Source organism: Myxine glutinosa, chromosome 2, assembly GCF_964187855.1.
Source record: "Myxine glutinosa chromosome 2, kmMyxGlut1.1, whole genome shotgun sequence".
In the NCBI taxonomy this organism is placed as follows: domain Eukaryota; kingdom Metazoa; phylum Chordata; class Myxini; order Myxiniformes; family Myxinidae; genus Myxine; species Myxine glutinosa.
This window is the reverse complement of record NC_136262.1, coordinates 116,441,403-116,469,048: the sequence shown is the minus strand read 5'-3', so window position 1 is coordinate 116,469,048 and position 27,646 is coordinate 116,441,403. Positions and strand designations below refer to the sequence as shown.

The following is a 27,646-nucleotide window of genomic DNA, read 5'->3' as shown; positions in this document are numbered from 1 at the left end:
AGGGTATCTGAGAGGTGTGAAGGGTCTAAAGGGGTTTAAGTGTTGTAAAAGGTCTAAGGAGTGTTAGGGGTCGAAAGGGATGAAAATGGTCAAAGGGGTGGGTCTAAGGGGTGTGTGCAAAGGATCGAAAGGGGGTGTGAAGGGTCAAAGAAGTGTTCAGGATCTAAAGGGGTGTAAAGGGTCCAAAGGGTCGAAGGAGTGGGAGGGGTTAAAAGGCGTCTAAGGGGTCTAAATATGTTCTAAAATGTGGAAAGGGTCAAGGGTTTCTAAGGGGGTGTAAAGGGTCTCAAGGGGTCTAAGGGTTGTAAATGGTCGAACAGAGTCAAAGGGCTTTAAAAGGGTATAAGGGATGTAAAGGGTCAAAAGTGGCCTAAGGGGTGTAAAGGGTTAAAAGGGGTATAAGGGGTCTAAAGATGTTCTGAGGGGTGTAAAGCGTCTTAGCCGAAGGGGTGTAAAGGGGCAACGAGTGGGTCACCCATGGGAATCAGACGGGCATGGACGTGTGTGACATTTGGACATATTGAGTTAGATGCTGCACCTGTACATTCAGTTTCACAAAATGGTTACTGGCAATTTATCAGATGCACAAATGATGTCATCTACACAATGTATTTACTTCTGATAACATGTGAATGCATGTGCGTGCACACACACACACACACACACACACACACACACACACACACACACACACACACACACACACACACACACACACACACACACACACACACATATACACACACACACATACATGCATACACACACACATCTCGTTTTTTCATTTCTGTTCCTCACAATTCTATCTCTCTCTTTTATTCACAGACACACACACACACACACACACACACACACACACACACACACACACACACACACACACACACACACACATTTAATTAATTGTGCAGTGAAGGTTGTTCATAAACTTAAATATAAATAATTTAAAGGATTGCTATAAATGATGTTAATTTCACGACATCCCATATTCAACTTTATTTAATTGTAAACCTCAAACATAGTTTCTCCACCGAAAGCAGGAACCTTAACACGTAAGCAATTGACTAGTTCCCCGACTGCATGGATCATCAGCTGGGCACCGTTCTCCCTCGAGGTTTCGATCCTTTCAGCCCAGGACCTCTCCAAATGGCGGATCCACAACCTCGACCATGGATCCACATCAATTGATGGTAAATCAGTAGATCCACAACCACACACACACACACGTACACCCACAAACACATATATACACACATACATACATACATACACACACAAACATATATATATATATATATATATACATACACACACACACACACACACACACACACACACACACACACACACACACACATATATATATATATATATATATATATATATATATATATATATATATACATATATACACACACATATGTATACACACACACACACACACACACACACACACACACACACATATATATATATATATACACACACACATATGTACACAGAGACACCCACACACACACACACACACACACACATATATATATATATATATATATATATATATATATATATATATATATATATATATATATATATATATATATATATATATATATATAACAACATGCATTTCAAGGCCATTTTCCCTGTAAGAGCGGGGGTTAGCCTTGCGGTCCCCATCACAATCTTCTCCATTTTGCCCTATTTTCTGCATCTCCCCTTGATAACCCCCTTGCCCACATTTCTTCTTCCACCATCTTTAGCCAAGTCTTTCTTGGTCTTCCCCGTCCTCTACTTCCTTCTACATTCATTTCCATCACTCTTCTCAACCAGTCATTTTCATCCTTCCTCAACACATTACCAAACCATCTCAACCTGTTCCTCTTCACAGCATCCATCACAGGCTCTATTCCCATCATCTTTCGCTCTTCATCATTTGTCTTCCTCTCTCTCAACGATACTCTGCACATCCACCGAACCATTCGCATTTCCACCCTTTCCAGCCTTCGTTGCTGCTCTACATTCATGACCCATGTCTCACTCCCATAAATCATAACACTTCTCACACATGCAGCATACACCTTTCCCTTCAGCTTCAATGACACTCCCCTCCTCATCAGCACGCCACTCAGTTCCCGAAACTTCTTCCTTGCACATCTCATTCGAGCAACCGTTGCCAAGTCTGATCCACCTTCTCCATTCAGCATGTCTCCGAGGTAGCAAAATGTTTTCACACCTTCCAGCTTCACGCCGTCTCCAAGATCCAACTCAACATTTCCACCATCTGCAGCTCCCTCTATGCATACCTTACATTTGAATGTAGCTGCCACACTGGTTAATGACCCTCTCAGACCACTACATTTTTGATGAACCCACTCGGCGCACATTGTATATTGAATGGAGTTCACTCCGACAACCTTCCTGCACACAGCACATGGCCACCTCCCCCACTCAGCGCACATTGTACATTGAATGGAGTTCACTCCGACACCCTTCCTGCACACAGCACATGGCCACCTCCCAGTTCTTTCCACGTCACCACATGCTTTACCATCACCTTCGTCTTTCCTATATTCACCTTCAGACCTTTTGTCTCCATACATTCCTTCCACTTGTTCATCTTTTCCTTCAGTCCATCCATACTTTCCGCAATCAACACCAGATCATCTGCATACAACAACTCCCACGGTAAACCCTCCTTTACGTTCTGAGCCAGCACCTCCATCACAGCTACAAATAGTAGTGGACTTAGTATCGACCCCTGATGCACTCCCACCTTCACCCCAAACTCACCACTGTTCCTGTCCTTCGTCCTTACAGCTGTGCGTGCTCTTTTGTACATTGCCATCACTACTCTGATCAACCATTCCTCCACTCCTAACTTCCTCATTGCCCATGTCAATACTTTGCGTGGAACCCTATCGAATGCTTTCTCCAGATCAACAAACCCAAGAAAGAACTTCTTCCTCTTCTCCATGTACTTCTCCTGCAACTGCCTCACAACAAAGAGCGCGTCTGTCGTTCCTCCTCCTGGCATAAATCCAAACTGCATTTTGTCAATCTTCACTTCCTTCCTTATCCTCCTCTCCAACACCCTTTCCAATACCTTCATTCCATGCTCAAATAACTTTATCGCTCGGTACGAGCCACAGTCCAGAGGGTCACCTTTCCTCTTGTATAGAGGGACGAGGGTACTCAGTTCCCAAACCACTGGAATGCGGCCTTCTTTCACCACCAGATTGCAGATCTCTGTCATTCTCTTCACACCCCAACTTCCTGCTGCCTTCAACATATCTCCCACAACTCCTGTCGGCCCTCCCACTTTTCTACTCTTCATTGCTTTTATCGCTTCCTCAACTTCCTTCTCAGTTATCTTCTCTGCTGGTCCTAAAACTTGGTTAATCTCTATGTTGCCATCCCATTCATTCTCTGTATTCAACAGCATTTCCATATATCTTTTCCATCTTCCTTTAATTCCATCTGGGTCCACAACGATTTGTCCCACTTCATCCTTCAAGCAACTCACCCCCATCACATCACACCTCCCTTTCGCTATCTGCTTTGCAATCCTGAATACCGCTCTCTGACCCTCTCCCGAATCCAAGCGTTCTCCGAACATTTTCGTACATGCCTCCTGCGCCTTTGCTATCTCTTTCTTTGCAGCCTTCTTGGCTGCCTTATAACTTTCATGCTCTGCCTCTTCTGCCCCCGTACCCTTCTCCTTCTGCCACTCCTTGAACTTCTTCCTCTTCTCGTCAATCCTCTTTCCAACTTCATCATCCCACCACCATGTTTCCGAGTGCCTCGGTGGTCCTTTTGTCCATCCACATACCTCACCAACGGCTCCCAACGGACTATCTTTCATTGACATCCAACCACGTTCAAGCTCAACCACATCATCCTCTATTCTACTCAGCCTCTCTTTTAATGCCTCCCTTACTGTCACCTCTTTCAACCTCCACACCTTCATTCTCGGTTGGTACTTCACCCGCCGAGCTCTCCTCGCACCTTTCACCTTATGTCGCAGACAACCAAGTGGTGCTGTGAAACAGCCTCCTCCCCCGGGAACACCTTTGTGTCCCGAAGGTGCCCCCTATCTCGCCTAAGCACCATCAGGTAGTCAACGGTTGTCGTCGACCCACCTGACGTGTATGTAACAAGCTTATTATCCTCTTTCTGGAACTGAGTATTACAAATCAACAAATCGGCTCCATCAGCAAACTCCAAAATCCTTTCACCTTCTCCATTTCTCACACCATATCCGTAACCCCCATGAACTCCCTCAAAATCGTCCATACTCCTTCCCACATGTCCATTTAGGTCTCCTCCAACCACAACAACTTCCTCATCTTTCACATTTTCCATCAGCTTCTCTATCGCACACCAGAACATGTCCTTCTCTTCATCGCTCCGACCAACCTGCGGAGCATATCCCGAGATGACGTTCATCAAGAGCTTTCCAATCATCATTTTCACCATCATCAACCTTTCACTCACTCTAGTCACACTCACCACACTGTCTACAAACTCCTCAGAAAACAGGGCACCAACACCATTCACGCCCTCCGGGCACCCTTGCCACACAAACTTGTATTTCTGTCCCTGCCTACCCTTCACCATTCTCAGACCACTTCTCTTCCATCTCGTCTCTTGCACACAACATATTGTTGCGGACGCGGTTAAAGATGTTATTTTACCGAGCGGTTGGTATTACCGCGACCGAACAGTTATTCCCCGATTAGAACCCGATTCCACCCAAACGTTGGCCGGATCGCACCGCGGCTGCTCAATGAGGGAAAAGACTAAAACGACGAATGCAAAGAGGAAGACGAAGGCAAAGAAAGGTTTGGAAATACTACTAAATTTATTTACTATTTACACACATAAGCAAAAAGAAAGCAGTCACGTTTATTTACAGCACATAAGACGCAGGTGACACAGTGAAAATACTAGCTTACCTACAGTCTTAATTAACCCAGGACAGAACAAACAAAAGACAGACTCACGCGGGGAATGATGACAGGAATCGCAGGAGGTGGATGGCTGGAGGTGAACGCTTGGTGGAGCCAACGCGGAGCTTGGTGGAGCTTTGGTGGAGGTGAACGCTTGGTGGAGCCAACGCGGAGCTTGGTGGAGCCTTGGTGGAGGTGAATGCTTGGTGGAGCCAACGCAGAGCTTGGTGGAGCCTTGGTGGAGGTGAACGCTTGGTGGAGCCAAGGCGGCTGGTGGGGGGTTGGTGTGACGGGTTCTCTCTCCTTCCCTCACAAGCTTCAGGACTCTTTCTCTCTCTTTCTTAGTCCCACCCAGTCCAACAACTTCCTCTCTTGCTTAGTCCAACTCAAGGCCTTTCTGTCTTCTGATCTCCTCCCTCCTCGACTCTCTCTGGGGGCCTCTGCCTCGGGTTATATAAGCCCCACCCTTGACCCTTTTGCGAACCTCCCCAAAACGTTCTCTCTCCGCCCTCTAAAGTCAACCCCTCGTTCTGGGTTGGTCGGCAAGGTCTGGTTCACTCCTCCCCTCTATGACGAGGTGGGGACCCGCCTTTCTTCCCCAACCCTGCCTCGTGGCCAATGGTGGATAAAGAGAAAACCGCCCAAAATGCAGTTGGCAATGCGAATGGCAATTGATGAAAAGGGGGAATGGAAGTTTTGGGAGTGGGAATGAAGGGAATCTATCTCTTTCACTTGGTGCAATGGAGTACTTATATTAATGGGAGACACAGCCTTACCCTAAAACACAGAATAAGATATAACTATCGAACAGGGGTATTCTATGATTGGCTGACGTGTATGCTTGTGGACTAATTATGGGACGCCCTTTGACCTTTACACAGCTCCGGAGGCAGGAGGCGCAGAATAACAATAATAATAATAATAAAGCACACAATCAAAAAAAAATACAGTCCTCATATCCGCAACAATATATTCACTCTTCTTCTGACCAATACTTCCACCACTTCTCCTGATCTCCCTGTCATTGTCCCTACATTCCATGTCCCAAACCTCAGAAACTGATCTCCATTCTGGCTGTACCCTGCCCATATGTAGTTGTAATTGTCATGGTTCTCTCTTTGAGGCAATGTTTTTATGGCCGGATGCCCTTCCTGACGTTAGCTCTCTTAGTCGCCTCTTACGACACGCAGGGATACGGTGTACCTATTCTAACCAGGGTACACACCGGGACATATATATATATATATATATATATATAAAAATAAATACAGTATATACACACATACACATATACATGTACACACACATGTACACACACATGTACACCACACTAAGACAAGTTGAACATGTGTAGTTGTAGAGGGTACTGCTTTGACCCCCGACATGTAGAATCTCTGTCCATCGTACGTATCGTGTTCAGTTCAGTCACACACACAACTCCTGAAATGACCATCCCACCTTATGTATCTTTCCATGGTTTACTTTTGTCTTTGTGATTTGTATAAAAATACTGTTTACCAATGTCTTTGTCATCCATGTCAGTGGCATGCACATGGATCTTCGACTGCAAATCGACATGATGGACACAGGACTAGTGAGCAGCTGGTGGGATGACTATGAAAATCGATTGTATGTATGTGTGTGTGTATGTATGTATGTATTTATTTATTTAATATTTTTATTTCTTTAATTTTTTTTATATTACATTTTTTATTCTTTTTTTAATTTATTTAATTCACTTTATTTTATTTTTTTATTTTGGACTTTTCAGGATTGGTTGAACAGTCCTGTTTGGCAGCTGAAGAATTTTGCAAACACTACTATGACACGTTGGACAAGCGTCGACATGTGAGTTTATAATTTGCGTTAGATCGTTGAATGGTATCCATTTTGGCTCTTTGCTGGTTATGTCTGTGTTGTCTGTTTGATACTTTGGTAAACATGAGACATTCACCATAATTGCTTCATCGTCATATTTCATGTTTTAGGTACTGACTCGACTTTACCAAAAAAGTGCATTGCTGGTGTGGATTGGAAATGCTGTCACGGGTCTCGAGGTAAGGTTAAATACCATTGTGTTGATTGGTGTTCAGTGTATTCATTTTTAGCTCACCTGGAATGTAGTTCTGGGGAGCTTATGCGATGGTGCATCGTCAGTTCGTAAACACTTACAACTTCTTCTCTGAAACCGCTGATGGGATTGTAACCAAACTTGGCACAAATGATATTTGTTGTGTTGTCACTAAAGTTTGTTCACGGCATTAAAAAAATCGGCGTCTCAGGGGTTTTACCGGGGTCAAAGTGGATCCAGGTTTGATCACCCACAAATGAAACAAAATGATACGGAACACCATTGATCTTATGTATTGTCGCGTTCCCGGGGTTACGACCCCTGGGTGACGAATAACCGAAACGAGCTTTAACTCCGGGGCGTATTTCAAACCTTGGCGGGATTGTCTTTGGCGCGTGCGGGAAAGGCCCGAAGCCTTATCTGATCGGGAACACACGTGGTTATTCCGAACCCACAAAACAAAGAAACGAACCAGGACAAGAAAAGTAAAATTCAACAAATAATGAATTTATTAAAAGTAATTGTAAACCAAATAAAATGAATGTGAGGTAAAACAAAATTCTAACTTGAGACGTCTCCACTCACTCGTTTTCAAACAAGGGGAAAACAAAAGTAAAAATAAATAATGTTTCTGCCGGCCGGCACTTAGCTCTGATGATTAAATAGTTAACGAGGGGCTTGATGTTCGTTGAACGCGTCTGGTCCGTTGGTGAAAGGACTGAGCATCGACGCATCCACAATGGCGCAGGTCAAGCGCGCCCGCACACTGACCAAGCAGCAGGCAGCCAAACGTCCACCCGTTCGATCAGAGAGAGAGAGAGAGGGTCCGCTTCTTCCTCTCCATGATCGCACATGAGCCAGGAACAGCCAAACCAGGGACAAAGAACAAAAGCAACTGCCAGATTTGATTGCCAGAACAAAGGAGAGTTAAAAATGCGACCGTTCGCCATGCCCGCCAAGACCAGAAGAGAGCAAGATGGCTTGACTGCGTCTTTTTTCCTTCCGTTCTCGAATGTTTGACGATTGCTTTTCTCTCTAACAATCACCTGAGCCTTGCCCATCACCCCATCGCACCTACACCAATCACGAAGGCCGGGGCGTGGCCTCTTCGCCACACGTCATCGGGGCGAGGCCTAGTCTCCCGATCGAGAATGCCCGGGTGTCTGTCAGCCCTGATGGCATCGGCTGTGAATGGAGCGTTTGTGACATGGCTTTTTATTTGTAATAAAACATCATAGGGAGAAATCACCGAGGGCAACTACACACAAGGGAGTTCATCATATAATCCCTATCTTTTTTTAACACAAGCTCCACCCTTTTGTATGGAGCCATGTAAACACTTAACCGGACATTCAACCCTACTTAGATACATCGAAATGGCTTCTTTGCGACACTCGGAGCATGCTAATCGATACGATTCTATCTCGACTAAGGTATTTCATTCTTTACCCCCACAAACGTAACAGAATGTACACAAATAAACAATTCAATGTTGTGGGTTGAGAATGGATGGGCCCACTGGCCATTTGATGATGAAATACTGCTGTTGTTTGACTCCAGCACGATAGAAAATAATCTCCGATGAACAAAACTACTCTTCAGATGAAGACTACTGTTCTCCATAATGTGAGCAGGGATATGCATTGGTTTGAATATGTTGTGTTGGGCAATTTGTGAGATAAATATGCCATGTGTGTGGTGAGCCTGGGACAATGGGACATCTGCAATATACCTTTTTCTCCTTCCTTCTCCTCTGGTTCTTCAAAGGCCCAAATTAATTGCACTTGTGTGGGGTTAGCCGAGGAAGCATTTCTGGACCAAGTGTTTTTAGAAGCAGCTGGGTAGACCTGACCTTCGATTGGTGGCAGGAACTTGTCATTTGTTGAAGGGGAACCCAAACGCAATTTCTTTTTTCTGAAAACCATTGAAAAATCATTAATCACGTTTGAATTTAAAGATTTTTTTTTTGGGAATTTCTCTGCCAATAAACAACGTGTGAAAAAAAAAGCCCTAGACCTCGAGTGTCTTTTCGATTTTGTCAGTGATGTCACATTGTGAACTCTTCTTTATCCAAATGGTGGCTTTGCATATTGAACAGTGTATTTCGATCTCGGATTTCGATACTGAATCCACCGTCATGAGCAACTCTGAGGTTCTCAGCATGTTGAAACTGATCAGCGTGATTTTGAAGAAACTATTGGAGTCAAAATTAGTGATGGAAAACGATTTTGGGGTAATTGTGGAGCTGTATCATTTTGAGCCATGTGTGAACGATTCAGACAACGATGGCGTTGGTGAAGATGGCTGTGTTAGTACCTCAATGAAGATTCAAAATGATATTTGTAGCCTATTAATTTTTCAGAGATTTTGTATAAATTGATGAATCGGTTGTATTATTCCAGGAGAAATACAGGATGGACATGGCTGAAACGGATACAGCATGGCACGACACTGCCCAGAAACACTCGTACATTGACCAAAGCTTTGTCCCACCATAGCAGGCTGACCGGTGTCCTATATGTTCCAGGATGGCCCAGTTTCATACTTTCCCGGGACGCCATTTGTATCTGTGGTTGTGCTGTGTCCGTGCTGTGTCGTGGCATGTCGATGTCCCACCCCAGTGGAGGAGGGGAGGGGTATGGGGTAGTGGCGAGGTGAGGTCAGTTGCCAGCAGGCCAACACGGGTGTTTGATTCACTGCTGAAATCATCTGTGCACACGTGCTGATAGCTGGTTAAAGATGGTCTTACAGTTTTGAGCGATGGCTGTTTCTTCCGCCTCATTGTGGGAATGGTGTCCTCCCTCAATCGTGATGGATAACCACAAGATCTATAGCCATCTCTGTTGTTTCAAAACAGTGCTCTGTGAAATGTTCCGAACACAAAAACGAACATTTTGTAGGCACTATCCACATTCTGGTGTTTCGGACAAACCTCGTCCAATTTCTGGCAACCTTTGTATCGTTCGGCCATTGGTGTAGTATTAAGCCATCTTGGTTTGTGTACTATTACACTATGGCGCACACTATATATACTGTAACTACCAAGGACGCATCGACCTGACATATTTGTAGAAATTCGAAGATTGTTCGTCGTTTGAGTTAAATCGTACTGCGATGTAACCTGTAGACAGTACAAATATGACGGGCAACTTCCGGTGTGACGTCATGGCTAAATGTGAAGAAGATTTCAACTTTTCATCACAAAATTACCCACTTTTTAAATCAGAAATGGAAAAAGACACGTCAAATCTATTTTGTAGGGTATCGATGGATAGATTAGCGTCAGGGAGGTCTGCGTATTTGGGTTCCCCTTCAAGGGTGCTGTTGATAACTCGTCCACTCTTCATGCATGATGCTGCAGGATCTTTAATCCTGGCAAATGGGTGCTTCGGCTTGTCCTTCCAACAGACAGTGCACACTGATGCCTTGCCCTGCACAAGAAACACCAGGGTGACAGTTTATATCTGGGTCGAGATTCAGAACCAGGTGGGTGCGCATACCTCCAAGCTGTCTTGCCAGCCTCTTGTGGTACTCCTAAATTGCTTCCATCCCTTTGAGGTATCCCTAAATTGCTTCCAGCCCTTTGAGGTATCCCTAAATTGCTTCCAGCCCTTTGAGGTATCCCTAAATTGCTTCCAGCCCTTTGAGGTATCCCTAAATTGCTTCCAGCCCTTTGAGGTATCCCAAAATTGCTTCCATCCTTTTGAGGTATCCCTAAATTGCTTCCAGCCCTTTGAGGTATCCCTAAATTGCTTCCAGCCCTTTGAGGTATCCCTAAATTGCTTCCAGCCCTTTGAGGTATCCATAAATTGCTTCCAGCCCTTTGAGGTATCCCTAAATTGCTTCCAGCCCTTTGAGGCATCCCTAAATTGCTTCCAGCCCTTTGAGGTATCCCTAAAGTGCTTCCAGCCCTTTGTGGTATCCCTAAATTGCTTCCAGCTCTTTGAGGTATCCCTAAATTGCTTCCAGCCCTTTGTGGTTTTCTCCTGCTTCGTGGTGGTTCTCATTCGTACAAAATTACTTGACATCGACTGTCTAGTTGTAACTTCTTTTTCTTGTGTGTAGTGCCCTCAGAGAGTATTTACACCCCTTGACTTTTTGACATTTTGTTGTGTTACTGCCTGGATTTAAAATGGATTAAATTGAGATTTTTTTTGTCACCCATCGACACATGAAACTCGTAATGTCAAAGTGTATTTTTATTTTTAGAAATGTTTACAAATTAATGAAAAATGAAAAGCTGAAATGACGAGTAAATAAGTATTCAACCACTTTGCTATAACATTCCAAAGTGATCTCAATTGCGTCCAGTTTCCTTTGATAATCCTTGAGATGTCTATCCAACTTGCTTGGAATCTACCTGTGGCTAATTTGATTGATTGGACATGATTTCGAAAGAAACACACTTTTCGATATGTAAGGTCCCACAATTGACAGTGCATGGCAGAGAAGAAACTCTACCACGAAGGCCAAGAAACTGTCCGTAGATCTCCGAGATACAATTGTAAGGAGGCAGAGATCTGGGGAAGGAGATAAAACAATATAAAACAATATAAATAGGGTTGAAAGTTCCCAAGAGCACAGTGAACTCCATCATTAAGAAATGGAAAGAATATGGAACTACCCAGACTCTTCTTAGAGCTGGCCGTCCGACCAAACTGAGCAACTGGGCAGGAAGGACCTTGGTCAGGGAGGTGACCAAGAACCCAATGACCACTCTGACAGAACTACAGAGTTCCTTGGCTGAGACAGGAACACCTGCTGGAAGAACAACAGTCTCTGCAGCACTTCACAAATCTAGGCTTTATGGGAGTGGGGCCAGACAGAAGCCACTCCTGAGAAAAAGGCACAAGACAGCAAGCATGCCTGGAGTTTGCAAAAAGGCACATGAAAGACTGAGAGCATGAGGCAAAATATTATTTGGCCTGATGAGCTGAAAATTGAACTTTTTGGCCTGAATGCAAAGTACTACATCTGGTGGAAACTGAGCAAAGCTCACCACCTAGGTAACACCATCCCTACCATGAAGCATGGTGGGAGCAACATCATGCTATGGGGATGCATTTCAGCAGCAGGGACTGGGAGACTTGTAAGGATAGAGGGAGCAATGAATTTAGCCAAATACAGGAAAATCCTTGAGGAGAACCTGCTTTAGAGTGTAAAAGGCCTTAGACTGTGGCAAAGATGTACGTTCCAACAGGACAATAACCCCAAACATACAGCCAAAGCAACACTGTAATGGTTTCAAAACAAGAATGTGGAAGTCCTTGAGTAGACCACGTGTAGCACGTAGAAGGACTTGAATCCCATTGAGAATCTTTGGAAAAACCTGAAGATTGCTGTTCACCGAGACTCCCCATCCAACTTGACAGAGCTTGAGCAAATCTGCAAGCAAAAATGGGAGAAACTACCCAAATCCAGATGTGCAAAGTTGATATGGACATCCTCAATAAGGCCCGAAGCTCTAATCACCGCCGAAGGTGCTTTTATGAAGTATTGACAGGGGGGGGGGGGGGGGGGGTTGTTGAATACTTGTGTAAATTAGATATATATGGATTTAATGTAAAATTTATTTGTAAACAATTTAAAAAAAATACAATTCCACTTTGAGCATACAGCCCACTTGGGGATATTTTTACTCCTGTTATTAGAAGTGGTCTCTACATATTGATAATTTGCTGTTCCATTTCAGATGTCTTACTCTTTCGTTTGTTATTCCTTGATTTTGCAGTTTGTGGATGCGTTTGCAGAAAGCTTGTTGTTTGGAAGACAAATGTAACTTCCACAACTCCACAAGAATAAAATGTTCATTTGTGGTAAGATTTCATTTTTTCCCATTTCCACGAGTTTTAAGGCCTATGTGACAGAGTTAAAGAAAGGGTGAGAGGTCAGTGCACGGACGGAAAGGCGTCTGTGGAGAATATGGGTTGACATGGGACAGGCATTCAGACAAGGTTCATGGGAGTTGTAAAAGTCGTGCGTTTGCTGTGAAAGAGTGCTGATTGTAGCACGTAGAAGGACTTGGGTGAACAGATAAGGAAAGATTATTCCACAAAAGGGAGTGAAGGTGGATGAAAATATTTGCTCTGGAAATGCTGCCAAAGTTATTGGAAGAGCAGGTTTGACCTGATGGAGCTGGGAATCGATAAATGGCTGATAAGGGTAGAGGTACAACACGAGAAAGAGGTGATGGAATACTTTAAAGCCGTCAACCTGACTGTGATGTGAAATAATAATGCCCCAGTTCAGACTTTTCATTCGATGAGAAATTCTGTTGAATTTGGCACTTTCGGGCTGTACAGGCTTTAGGATAGCGGGGTGGGCTAGCTGTGCTCTGGCTCAAAGTGGAGAACCTTGAAGAATGGACAGTGACAGGACTAGGGAGTAAAGCCTTGGAGTAAAGAATAGGAGAGCTACATGGGACCTTTCACTCAGAGATGCTGTGGATGTATAGAATCGTGAAACTGAGTCGATAAATGGATACATTGTACTTAATTAATGTTGAATTGATAGAGCACAGGCGTGACGGGCCAAATGGCCTCTTCCACTTCTGATGTCCAAGTTCCTTAGAGCCTGTGTAGTACTTCAATGCACGAAATGTTTCAGACAAACATGTACATAGACAGATATGTGCTACAAACCAGAAGATTGTTGGAATCTCCTGCACTGAAGCTGAGCATATGGGCCTATCACTTTCCCATTTGTTACGGCCTGAAGCTCACCAAGCCAAGCCTTCAATCACACTGTCTTTATTTATGGATCATCACACGAAAATCTCTTCCCACACATAAAACCAAGAAGGGAGAAAAGAGGGAAAAACCCGAATAGGCCAGTCCAAGAGTAGGCAGGTCCAAGAGTAGGCCGGTCCAAGAGTAGGCAGGTCCAAGAGTAGGCCGGTCCAAGAGTAGGCCGGTCCAAGAGTAGGCAGGTCCAAGAGTAGGCAGGTCCAAGAGTAGGCAGGTCCAAGAGTAGGCAGGTCCAAGAGGAGGCATGTCCAAGAGGAGGCAGGTCCAAGAGGAGGCAGGTCCAAGAGTAGGCAGGTCCAAGAGTAGGCAGGTCCAAGAGTAGGCCGGTCCAAGAGTAGGCCGGTCCAAGAGCAGGCCGGTCCAAGAGCAGGCCGGTCCAAGAGCAGGCCGGTCCAAGAGCAGGCCGGTCCAAGAGAAGGCCGGTCAAAGAGTAGGCCGGTCCAACAATAGGCCCCAGGGCAGGCCCAACAGTAGGCCCAAAAGTAGGCCCCAGAGCAGGCCCAGTGGTAGGCCCCAGTGCAGGCCCAGCACAAGAGGGTAGGAGTAGGCAAGTCCACGAGTAGGCACCAAGGCAGGCCCAACAATAGGCCCCAGGGCAGGCCTTGTCGTAGGCCCCACGGCAGGCCCAACAGTAGGCACAGTGGTAGGCCTCAGGGCAGGCCCAGCACGAGAGGGTAGGAGTAGGCAAGTCCACGAGTAGGCCCCAAGGCAGGCCCCAGTGGTAGGCAGCAAGACTTCGATCAACGTCACCCTTCAGGTGGAGAGATTGCAGCGGGTTGTGGAGTATAGGCAGGTCCATCCTTGGACCTGCCTACACTCCACAACCCCCAAAAAAGCACTCTGCCATCAGCCCCCCTCCAAAATAGCCACTCAGACCTCTGAATCATCTTCCTGGCCACACCCCTGCCCCACAGCCAATCATAGGTTTACACACATGGACCAAACCACTTGGTCTAACTCACAGGGGGGTGTGGGGGGAAGGAATAAGAAAAAGGTTACAAACCGTAACACATTGCAGACAGGTTGGTGTTCCTTGTCTTCTACCGCATTCTTTTTGGTCTTGCTCCCTTTGCTCGTTCCTTGCTTTGTTTTCCCCCAGGTTTCCGCAGGGCACACGCAGTCCACCATCAACCCCCATCGAATGAAACGATCTAAATCCAGTATCACTGCTCACCTCCACTCATTTGTTCTTCTTTTGTTCCTGCTTGTGGAACCAATTTACACATCCTCTTCAATCCTATTCTTCCTTCCAGGTCTTCAACACAGCTGTTCACCACCATATCAGAACATCCCCATTCCAAAACAATGATCTTTTCTGTCCGCGTTAGCCCGCCTCCCAACCCCACCCTCATTCCAAATTTCCAGTTTTCCCTCCTGAGAGTTTCCTTCTGTACCAATGTTGTCCAACCCATGCATCCTTTCCTGCCCCCATTCCTCCCCACACCCCTTATTTGCCTAATTTTGTCCTTCAACCCTGCTGTGCCCCTATTCCCCCTCCTACCGCCCCCCCCTCCCCCACACTCATCTACTATTCCTTTTGTCCTGTTGACTTTGTGTACAAAAACGGGAACCTACTCACCAGATTCAAGTACAAAATGTCTCATCTTGGAATGTAACTCTGGAACTTTCGAGCGAGGGCTTTTAACGACCCAGGCTTTTTGCTTTTATTTGATTTGCAGGTGAAGGAAGCAGACAACATTGTGGAGAACATTGGCCTGAATATATACAAGTTGTACAGCCCATGTGATGGCGGTGTGCCAAAGAGCATTCGGTATGTGCAATTGATTTTGTTTGAAGTTTTGTTTATTTTATTTGACCTTTTTCTGATGAACCAGTTGAAGCAAGAGGATGCGTCTTGTTATTCCATGTACAACCCATATGCTTGCTTCTTTGATGACCTTTGGCTGGGGGGAGGTGACGTTTTGAAAGAATGTTTTCTGTGTTTGTCTTGCATTCTAGTTCAGAAGGGAAGCAATTGATCATCCCACATCCAGGGCATCTCTTTTCTCAACACAAATCTCAACAAACGTGGCCAAAAGGTAAACACCTTGTCCCATATCACAATTACTTTGGCCTTGTTCAGCTCTTTCTGCTTTCTTCGAAGCAGTGAGAGAGCTCATTTGGTAGCTTCTTTTTTTTTTTTTTTGCCGTTGAGCTGTCTCGCCAGGGTTCGATCTGTGGCAGGGACAAACTTGTTTTAAAAAACCCCAAAAAATAACCACTGTTCTCATGATGCAATGGCAGTAGGAGCACCTCTTTCTTCAGGTATGGATGTAACGCTGTCTATAACTTCTACATTTAGGTTGTGGATGTGAAAGATCCTGTGTTCCCTTTCAAAAGTAGTAGGCATGAATATTTAGCGCTGGAAGAGCCCAGTTTGGGCATTCCCATTTTAAAAATATTTTTGCTCCGACGAAGGTTAACCTTTACAAAGTGTATCAGTGTCGCTTTGTTATCAGATTTGAGTGTTCACACTGGAAAGTGGAGAAGAGCATGTTGATGCATCGCATTTGTGTTGCACTCAAAAATACAAGAAAGTGCGCTGATGAATGGTATTTGAGTGTATGCACTCAAAAGTGTGTCGTACAGTAACATGATTGTTCATCTCTTCACCTTCAAACTAATGCAAATTTTAAAGTGAGCTTTGGTGAAGAAAAAGTGTAAGCAGCAACTTGCATTATTTAGAGGGCAGACAATATCCACATCGATTCTGGGAGAAAACGACGCTGAGTCCAGTCACAAAAGTAAAGTGCATCAATTTGCATCATTGTGTCCATGCTTGACATTTACGGACGTTGGACGCTGCACACGAAAGATCTTGTGCATTGGCAAAAAAAATCTTCCCTGCGAGTTGTCTTGGTAATTTTTATTTGTAGCAGCGCTTGGGATGAAGCCAATAATGTGCATTATTTTTAGGATATATGTGAAACCATTGCATTTTTGGCCCTATCTCTCAATGGTGAAACATCACTTTAAAACAAGTTTGATTTAAATCCCTTCAACTGTTTTCACCAAACAGGATAGGTTTCACATCGATCGGTGAAGCAGTTTCAGAGAAGGGATTTTTTTTTAAATATTGGCTTTCAAGCTGATATGGCTGCCACTCCACGTGATCGGATCAGGATCAGGATCGGATCAGGATCAGGATCGGATCAGGTTTGTTTTGTTTATCCGATATGGCTGCCAGACCACGTGACCTACGACGTCATCATTTTCAAACTATATGCAACAATAGTGTTGGATGACATGTTTAAAATTTCACATTGATAAGGTAAGCTGTTTCAGAGATATAATTATTTAATATTTTCCTTCAATCAAATATGGCTGCCACACCATGTGACCAAAGATGTTTTCGTGATCAACTTTTAATCGCCATGCTTAGTCAATGACACATGTAAAGTTTTGAGTCAATCAATTTGGTGGTTTGGAAGAAGATATTTTTAAAAGATTTTAGGTTAAATCCAATATGGCTGCCAAACCATGTGACCGATGATGTCATAAATTTAATATTGCAATACAAATGGGTCACAGATCATGTGCTGCAGTTTTAGATTTTTAGGAAAAGGAATTCGATTAAAACATATTTGGCTGGTATACAACTTCACCGATGGTGTCACCATTATCATGCTTTTGTTCCCCATTGGGAGTACTTGACAATGTGGCAAGTTTCAAATTTTTCCATTCAGCGGTTTCCAAGAAATAATTTTTTATTTTTTTTACGTTTAATCCAAGATGGCTGCAATACCACGTGACCTATGACGTCAGAATTATCAAAAAAAGCATTCTGCATGGGTGTCACTCCTATCCTGAACGTTTCGCCTCAATTTCGGACATGTAGTTGCTGATTAAAAAAAACGAGGTTTAGCCGGTACGGATGGATGGACGTACGTACGTACGTACGTACGTACAGACGGACGGACGGACAACCCGAAAACATAATCCCTCCGGTCACCTTCGGGGGTGGAGGCATAAAAATATTCATATCTGGATCCAGATCCGGATCTTCACCAAAATTGAATCAGTTTTTCCTTATCACACACCGAACCTGTCCACCATGTTTTGTCAGATTCCGTCCACAACGTTTTGAGATATTATGCTCTATATTGTTTTTGGCCCCATCTCTCAATGGTGATGAATCACTTAAAAAATTGAAAAGCTCTCATAACCGGATCCGGATCTCACAAAAATTTAATAAATTGGAAATTTGGAAATTTTGGAAAAAAAATTGAAATTTTGGAAATCACAAGCTTCTGATGTTTTTTTTGTTTATAAATCCCATATTCTTAAAATTTAATTTGTGAGAATATATATATTCTAGTACAAGAAAACAGGATGCAAGCAATGGCAATTTGCACAAATTGATTGGCAGGCAGCAAGTACTCTTATTGATTATTTTATCCGTTTTGTGTTTGCTGGATAGCCGAGAGATGTGTGCACTCCGCTTTCAGCTGTCTCAACTCAACCCACTGAGAATCCCAACCCAGCTATAAACTATCACCCTGGTGTTTCACATCAATGGGTGCACCATCCATTGGAAGGTATTTAGCCAGAGGACCTTCTGCCAGCACCAGTTGTTGGTTCGCGTTAAAGATCCAGCGATGTCTTTTGTAAAGAGTAGATGAGTTGGCACCAACACCTTCAACAAATTACAAATCCCTGCCCTGACTGACGACTGAGAAGGTCACGACAAACAACCCAGCACGGCCACAGCAACCCGGCTCAGGCATAACCACAACACAAGGTAGTTGATGCCAAGCATCTCACCTTCTCAACATGGAAGGCTAATGTAACCATTGATTACCTTGGACTACCCAACAAGGTTTGCTATACTTGTCAACAATGTGATGCTTTTTAGCTCACCTGGAACGAAGTTCAGGGGAACTTATGCGATGGCGCGTCGTCAGTCCGTCCGTTTGTCCCTCCGTAAACACTTGAAACTTCTTCTCCGAAGATTGCGACCAAATTTGGCACAAATGATATTTGTTGTGTTGTGACTTAGGTTTGTTCACAGCATTAAAAAAATCGGGGTGAACTTCGTTTCCCTGAACATTCTCCTGAACAATAGCATCTTCTATCTATATTCTATACTATGACACTTTGTGTGTGTGTGTGTGTGTGTGTGTGTGTGTGTGTGTGTGTGTGTGTGTGTGTGTGTGTGTGTGTGTGTGTGTGTGTGTGTGTGTGTGTGTGTGTGTGTGTGTGTGTGTGTGTGTGTGTGTGTGTGTGTGTGTGTGTGTGTGTTGGTCGAATTGGATTTTTTTTTTTTTATAGTGCCTGAACACTCAGCTTGGGGTGTTAATTCCACCATTTTGTCCGCACATCTCAATCATGCCTTGCCTCAGAACAGGTCGGTTTCTGTCCAATAAAGCTTCATATCCACGAATGGTAATATCGCTGATCTTCATACCTATGATTTGCTGTATTCCTGTATACATCACAATGCTTACAAACACCAGTGTTTGTGCCTTTATTTAATTTCCGCAAAGCTTGATAATCTCTTCGTCTGAACCAAATTTGAAAATTTTAACTGCTGAATTGACCTCAGCAGCAGTTCCGACTGTTAACAAGTAAACAAAAAAAACCTTTTCGGGCTGCACACTTTTATCTTCAAGTTCCCCTTTTCCCAGCAGGCAGCAATAATTCAAAACAGGTCTCTTGACCTGTTTCGGTTCAGTTCAGTTCGCGGATGTGTACATGTACCTCACGAGCACACCAGGTATGAAAGTACATCCGGGTACTTTCACCCTCTGACACTTGACAACCGAAGGGCCGATGAAAGCAAAGACGCGTAGCAATGTGTGCGTACATGTGTAATGTGTATACATGCGCGATACACACAACAGTTACTTATGTTGCGTTGCAGCTTTCACTGAATTTATGAACGGTTTGCTATTTTTTCGCAAGTTCTTTTTCGGGAGAATATTTCAGTTTGTTGTACATATCCTATGCGTCTTCATCAGTTGTCATAGAGTTAAAATGCCTCGAAACTGTATAGCGTTTGGCTGCCATAATCACAGTCTGTCGAGAGATAAGAAACAATCTTTCTTTGAAATCCCAAAACGACTACGCAGTCCAGAGAGAAGAGACCGGTGGTTGGCCGCGATCAGCCGTGAGAATGAAGATAGATCCCACTGGCGTCCAGTCAATTCAAGGACGATCTGCTCTGATCATTTTGTCTCAGGTAAGGTTTATGATTATTACCGTTGCATGTTTGGGCGACAGTGAAGTTAAATAAATTATTGCAAATTTAAGGATAATGCTTGGCTGAATGAGTGATATTTTACTGTTATTGTTAAAGATGTCAAGATGTCACTATTTCTCATTTTGTGTTTGTTTGCTTAATTTTTGCAGGTCGACCTTCGAAGGATGCACTTCATCCTGATTATGTGCCGTCGATCTTCCCTCATCGTCCTCACAGCCTACAGAAAGCAGAGCACAGCCTGAAGCGACACCAACGCCATGAAGACACATCTTCCAAGCGAAAATGTAAACAGCGATTGGACTTTGAGGAGACTTTAAGTGAGAGAAACACTGCTACTAATTTAGGTGTTGCCCTTCTTGATGAGCATAGAGCACAGGCAACTGACAATGACAAATCAACCCAGACACATGAAAGTCGAGAGCAAACACGAATCACAAATCTTCATGAAGAAATTCAAAATTTGACACAGGAGAAGGAGGAGGCCATTCAACATCTAGATGAACTTAAAGTTCGATACAAAGGAGTTCAGCTATCGAGTTGTCATTAAGGACAATGATGCGAAGTCCCGTTTTTACACAGGTTTGACATGGGCTGTGTTTCTTCAGACTTTCAATTTTTTGGCTAGCCATGTGAGTGGGAGGACAAAGGACAGTCTAGCCTCCATAGATCAGTTCTTCATAACTCTTGTTCGACTTCGCCTGGACTTGCCATTTGAACTTATTTCAGATATTGCTGCTTGTGGGGAGACCACAGTTAGAGACTATTTTTGGAAGTGGATCGATGTGATGTATGCTAAATTGTCATTTTTACTCAAGTGGCCAGAAAAGGATGCAGCTGCACAGACACTTCCACCAGAATTTAAAGTGTTATATCCACGTTTGACTGGCATAATAGACTGTTTTGAGATTTTCATTGAAAATGCAGGAAATCTACTAGCGTGTCAGCAAACTTACTCCAACTACAAAAAACATACGACGGCAAAAGTTTTCATTGCATGCAACCCTTTAGGGGCAATTACATATTTGTCAACAGCATGGAGAGGTCGAGTGTCTGATGTTGAACTTGTGCGCCGTTCTGGGTTTATGTCTCCTGAACTTCATTGGCCGCATGACCAGATTTTGGCAGATAGGGGGTTCACTCTGCAGGAAGACTTTGCTGTAATATGTGGGGTGTAACTAGTGATACCTGCCTTCACCAAAGGAAAGAAGCAACTGTCGGCATCTGAGGTTGAAGTATCACGGCAGATGTCCTCCATCCGCATCCATGTTGAGCGGGTAATAGGACTTTTAAAGAAACGCTACACAATTCTCCAAGGGACTTTGCCTATCCAAATGATAAAAACTCTAAAAGATGAAACGGACCAAGTGGGGGAGGCAAGCATCGATAGACTGCTAAGAGTATGTGCAGTGTTAGTCAATCTTGGTGGAAGCATTGTATATAGAGGATGATGGCTTCATTTGCTAATATCAAATTGTGTACAGATTGATGTCATACTGTCACATGTATATTGTTATTTGTTCTTTCTTTATTTGGTTCAGGTTCTTTCCAGCTCACTCCATTTAAGCTTAGTATTTTGTTCAATGTACACATTTGGGACAGCCCCTTAATAAACATTTGCAACTGTAATTTGTATTGTTTGCTGCAATTATTCTTTAAATTTCTTGGAGTTGTCGACTGACTAGAATGTGATGAGAGTTGCCTTTTAAGTGTTTCATTTTTAGTCATTGATTTTGTCGAGATGTGATTTATGCTTATTTTTACCTGTAAGTAATGTAATGCGTGCATATTCTGTTTGTAATTTGAAATTGTGTATGAGCAATATCTGTGCGAGTATGCGAGTTTGGCAAGACGTGTTTTTTTCTTTGTTTCATTTTTTAAGTGCAATCAACAAACCTATCCACTTACTATTGGAAATTATAAGGTACCCTTAATGTACCTTTATGTTGGTAAATACAAACAAATCTAAAAATAAGCACTTATAACAAAAGTGTCTTCTAAAAGTGTTGGAAAACATTTCAATAACCCGTTTATATGAATCAATGATTTTGGGGGAGGATCATATAAAATAATGAATATAAGCTGGAATGAACCTTACTTAAAATTAACGCATTGAATTTCTGTTGCTCCAATCACATGCAATAAAATACACCCACACACAAAATACAACGAACTTCTATCTGAATCGGTGATATAAATGAAATACTTCAAATGGTAGTGATATAAAAAAACACAATGGTGTTATTTTGGTTCGAGCAGTGAATATACATTTTCTTCTATAAATTTATTTCAACTACATGCAATGTTTCTCTTTCAATTAAAAAAATTTTTCATTCACATCCCACCCCTTCACTCCCATTTTCTTCTCAAAAAAAATACTGCACTGTCTCATAACATTTACACATGTGAAAACAATTACAAATATAATGACTTCTGCACAATGAATTTCATGGTGTCAACTTTATTTCATTTATTATTTCTTGTACTTTGTCTTCACAGAACCTTGATTATACTTGTACTTCATTTCTAACTTATGAAATGAACGAGGTAATGTAGGCATTATAGGTATTACATGTAAATTATATTGTAAGTACGATACATGATATCAAGCATTTCATGCTTGAATTTACTTTTCGTGGCAGCATTTCGAACAGTACCATGTGCCTTTCGGTGCTGTCTTCCTAGCTGGACGTATGCAATTCAAGTGTACCCACTCAAACGGGCAAGACCACCCATCGCATCCAACTAGAACAGAAACTCCATCCCACTTCTTCCTGCAATAGCAATATATCCGTTCATCACGCTTAACTTGTGCATTTGCATGTTCTACTCATCTAGTGAGGAGTTCATGTGTGATGTGACGTTTCCAGAATCCTTCAAGCGTTGGCAGAATTTTGCTGAGGGACATATCATTGCGAACAATTGTCTGATGCAGAAGAGAGTCTTTCACATACACAACAAACTCACAGGCCTGCACATTGTGAACATATATTTCTAGCTGAACTTGTGTGTAGTACTGGTGTTCCTCTTTCAAGTGTCCACCATACATGTAGGATGCCTTGTCATAACAAATTCCTCTGCTTCTTTGTCCCTTGCTGAATACGGGCACTTGATTTCTAAAATCCTTGTCCCATGACAGGAGCACTTAACAATGCTGACAACCATGGCTTGTCCTCGCATATCACCATTCCGCAGTGCGAGAGTTCACAGTTTTCATGATATTGTCCGAGGAGTTGACCCGCTAACTGGAATACCTCGGGTTCCTTTTTGCGGCCATAAATGAGGGGGGCTGAATGTATCTCTGAAGGATTCGGTTTTGTCAATCTGAGGATGGCGGATGGAGCTGGGCTGTCCTGGTTAGTGTGCAGGATGGTATGAGCAGAAGAGGCAGTGATACGACCAGCTCGGTGTTCATGCCAGATGGTGGTCTTTGCCTGGAGTCGAGTTTTCTGTTCCAAAAATTCAGATTCGCTTTTGTTCACTGCCAAAGATGTCGCTAGTTCCTCACATTTTCTTTTCAGTTCTGCAGAATGTAGTTGTTTGTTAGTCTCTTTGTAATGTGACCGCAATGTCAACGGCAGATGCGGTGTTGGTGGTAGAATCCGTTGAGACTCGAACGCAGCTGAAGTTGGCGAGAATAGTGAAAGGGCAACAGGAGGGCATTCATTGGTGCTGAGTAGTTTAAGGAAACTCTGCTGTTCATCTACAGAAGGCTGAGTCATATGTGATGTGGGCCGTCTCTTTCTTTTTTTCAAATCCACTTTTTTGATAGCATCCTGGTTGTAGAAACCAATGTTATGGATTGGAGCTGGCTGAACCTTATCCGTGTGGTAATTATTCCACTCACACGGCTTGCTTGTACAGGCCACTGATGTCAGCCCGAAACGAACTGCTGCCTCCACCTTGAAGAGCAAGGCAGCAACGTGTGAACAGGACTCGCCAAGCCTGGAGGGGAGAGACAAAATAAAATTATATTAAGTACTCACACGACCCAATTTATTGTAAATTATATGAATATGAAATACTATAGTCTTGATAGAAAGTGATATTTTCAGTAGCTGTGATGTAATGAAAATACTAACTGAAGTTAAAAGTAATAGTTTATATTTAAACTTACCCAGCCATGCAAGTGCAGTGGGCAGCTTGCACTACTCCGTCACTGTTTGTGGCTAGCCATGGGTGATGTGAAGGGTCATCAGCCCGCTGTGATGGACGTACATCAGCTTTCAAGATAATCAACCCTGTTGCAGACTTGACATGATGTACTGTCTGCCCGAAGCCAGCAGTGAAGTACCGATGGGCCTCCAGTGACTTATAAGCCTTCATCGCTTGATGTGTGTACACACCTGGATTGGAGAGAACATTAAAGTAACATTCGGGCAAGTCTTTCACTCCTCAGTCACATTTGCTCTACGGCTAGGATACGGCGGCCGTACCCCCCCTAAATTGACAGAAACCTGCGGCGGCCGCAGAGTTTCTGAGGTGGACACTGTACGTGTGCAAATCCTGCCAGCAACCTCCTGGAAGGAGGTAACCCGACTGCAGGAGGACGTCAGCAGAAACAGTTGGGCACCAGAACTTCACCAGAGGAGGGGAGAGGGAGTGGAGAAGGGATGGGGAGGGGATGGGGATGGGAGGAGGTGGGGGAGAGAGGGGAGGTGGAGATAGGAGGAGGAAGAGAGGGGAGGGAGAAAGGAAGGAAGGGGGAGGGAGAGTGAAGCCTCACTATACTGCACACTCTGGGAGGGAATGGTGGTGCGAGGAGAGTGAGTGGAGAAGGGACAGGGAGGGGAGAGGGAGTGGAGAAGGGAGCAGAGAAGGGAGGGGAAAGGGATGGGGGGAAAAAAGGGGAGGGAGAACGGAAGGGGGGAGGGAGAGACAAAGCCTCACCACATGTCACTATACTGTCGGCAAAACTGAACTGATTCTCACTAAATTTGTTTTACTGGGGCCTTATCGACCTCAGCGACTATGAAAATCGAAACCAGAAATTGAATCTCAGTTAAACTAAACCCTGGAGGCCGACTGCGGACCTTTGATCAGCAACATAAAACTAATGTAGCAGCACAACATCCTGCACGAGGTAAACTAAACCCAAAATAAGGGCGAGGTAAATTAAGGGTGCCCCTTTATATGAACTTTTCCAGAGCATTACATGGTTCCTCCGAAGAACACAAGGGTTATACAGCATGCACACAAGATTTTTAGAATGTCCCTTCTTTATCGTCTGGCATTTTCCACATGCGATGGAATGTCCCTTCTTTTCTATTGTTTGGTATTGTTATGTTTATAGGGGTAGCTGAAAGGATACCGTAGGGAAGGTAGGACTGTATAATTATAGCTTGGACCGTGTAAAGCGTCAGAGCATTTCAATGTAATAAGTCGGGAAATTGTAGCTTAAGGCTGTTTATGTGTCTTCACATGAGGGGTGAAGCAGTGCTAATTAGCGATAGGGATTTTCCCTCTGTAATTTTCCCTTTACGTTTTGCTGATAAGGCCGGCCATGCAAAACCTCATTTAAACAACAGCAACCGCCAACTGCAAGCAAACTGGTTCCCGGATTAAGCCCCACCCAAAGGACCTAATAGGTGAAAGCCCGCCCACGAGAGGCAGATAAATGGGCGGTCAAGAAGAGCCGTCAGGCTACACCCCTGAAGGTGATGATTGGCCCAGAAGACATGGGGTGATTTGTCAAGAACTTTGCCATTGGTAGGGGTGACGTCATCGAGGTTTTTTTTAGAGAGGAAGAGGAAGAGTCGCTCTCGGTGTTTTTGCTCGGACAAGAAGCTTTGCCATTTTGGCTATTTCCGATCGTGAGCTGCATGGAGTTGGGCGCAATTTTGTGGCACTCGAGGAGCAATAAAGGCGGCGTGTTGTGGGGCTCTTGGCACTTCGGACAGAGTGCAGGGAAAGAGGGTCGTCTTCATTGCTCGATTCACGGCTCCGTGCGCTCTCTTCGTCGCCTGGTGCCAATTGGGCATGGGAAGCGTTGGTGTCGGCCACCACTGCCGACCTCATCAAACGAACTCGTTTGGGTGAGCTAGGCACTGCCACTAAAAAGGAACATTTTTTTTTTCATTTTAATTTCCCGTGTGTTCGTATTCGTGACTGTGTGTGAGGATCCTCAAAGTAAGAATTTCAATTCGTTTACCTCAACATTTATTTCGTCTTGCTTTATTTGGTTATTAAATCGTTTGATTATCAATTCATTGTGGTGTTTGCATGTTCTGTGGGTTCGGAATAAACCCGTTTTCCGTTCCGGATAAACGTCTTGCAGCCTCCATCTCGCGCACACTCATAACCGCCAAATTGGGAGTTTGCCTCAGGAGTAAAAAAACGTTCAGGTATTCGTCATCCGGTGGTGTTCTTAATCGACAGGGACAAGACAGTATTTTCTACAAGCCATGGAATGTGGAATGTCCCTTCTTTTCTATAGTTTGCCACATGGCACATCTCTATATATAAAGGAGGAGTGTCTGTCTGTCTGTCGGGATGTCCGCTTATAACTCAAGAACTACACATCGAAGAAAAGTTTTAGACACAGATTCGGAATCAGCATAAAATTCCGGTGGTTATAGGCTACGTTTTATTTTAATATCAATGGTTTAAAAAACCGGGCCAGCTGTAATTCCATGGTGTAGTTTGTGGCGGCGCTATTGCCCCTTTCCGATCCCATGACGCATTGCGGTTCCGATTCGCGATAAGGTCTATGCGCTATCACCGACACTTTTCCACCTTTTCCATACCTTTTAATCAGATTTAACTTATCGTCCATCGTAACCACATTATGCTTGGAAACACTAGCATTATCCTTCTTCGGACCCATGGCTAACACAGACACAGTAAAGGAATACTGTACGTCGCCTCTGTTTTGAATGAGAATCGGCAGTTGCGCGTACATACAGTATACTGTACGTACATATTTATATATTTTTAATGTGCTTTTTATTGTATTTTAAATTGTTTTTTAGCTTCTTTTATTGTTAATTTATGTACTATTTTATTTATTTTAAATATATTTTTAAGGAAAACAAATGTTTTCACGTCCGTAGGAGTGACGTAAAGTCGCACATAATGACAAAATGCACGCCATTTTTTCGCGCCAAGAACGAATAAACGGTTTTTTTTTTTAGTTGAGATTTTATTCGAATTCGAATTCCATTAAATTTCAACTGTTGGAAACAATAATTATTTCAACTGTTGGAAATATTTTTTGGGTTCACCAACGACGGTCGATTGGAACACCAAACAATCTTTATGTCTTGGCACCAAATAAGAAAACCAGAAATGTTGTATACCAAGAGGTTTTGAGAAATTGAAGAATGGCAAGACGGAAGCCACTCCTGAGAAAAAGGCACATGACAGCACACCTGGAGTTTGCAAAAGGGCTTATGAAAGACTCTGGGAGCATGAGGCAAATGATTCTGTGGTCTGATGAGACGAAACTTCAATGCTTTGGCCTGAATGCAAAGTGTCACGTCTGACGGAAGCCGAGCACAGCTCAACACCCATCCAACACCATCCCTACTGTCTGCATTGAGGGAATGGCTCAGGAGCTTCTGAGGGAAACAAACTACAACATGGAAGAGCTGACCACATTTGTAGAGCAGAATGTCCCAAGAATGGTTGAGGACCAACAGCAAGCCTTTACTTCTATCCTGAAGAGTGTTGATGATGA

General features: G+C 43.6%; 1 protein-coding gene across 4 annotated transcripts; it reads left to right on the top strand.

The window, feature by feature from the left end:
- Nucleotides 1–907: 907 nt before the first annotated feature.
- Nucleotides 908–22,413, top strand: LOC137412951 (lysosomal protective protein-like). Of its 4 annotated transcripts, XM_078771537.1 has the most exons (10): nucleotides 1,050–1,190; nucleotides 6,495–6,585; nucleotides 6,724–6,800; nucleotides 6,941–7,009; nucleotides 8,584–8,649; nucleotides 12,755–12,839; nucleotides 15,449–15,540; nucleotides 15,729–15,808; nucleotides 19,841–19,950; nucleotides 20,121–22,307. In XM_078771537.1, exons 6-10 carry the CDS (start codon nucleotides 12,762–12,764, stop codon nucleotides 20,211–20,213), a joined length of 453 nt encoding a protein of 150 aa, XP_078627663.1. In that variant the 5' UTR covers nucleotides 1,050–1,190; nucleotides 6,495–6,585; nucleotides 6,724–6,800; nucleotides 6,941–7,009; nucleotides 8,584–8,649; nucleotides 12,755–12,761; the 3' UTR covers nucleotides 20,214–22,307. The 4 variants fall into 4 exon arrangements, with proteins under 4 accessions (XP_078627661.1, XP_078627660.1, XP_078627663.1 ...); XM_078771535.1 differs by lacking the exon at nucleotides 8,584–8,649 and having other exon boundaries at nucleotides 908–1,190; XM_078771534.1 differs by lacking the exon at nucleotides 8,584–8,649 and having other exon boundaries at nucleotides 922–1,190; nucleotides 6,495–6,581.
- The last annotated feature ends 5,233 nt before the right edge of the window (nucleotides 22,414–27,646 follow it).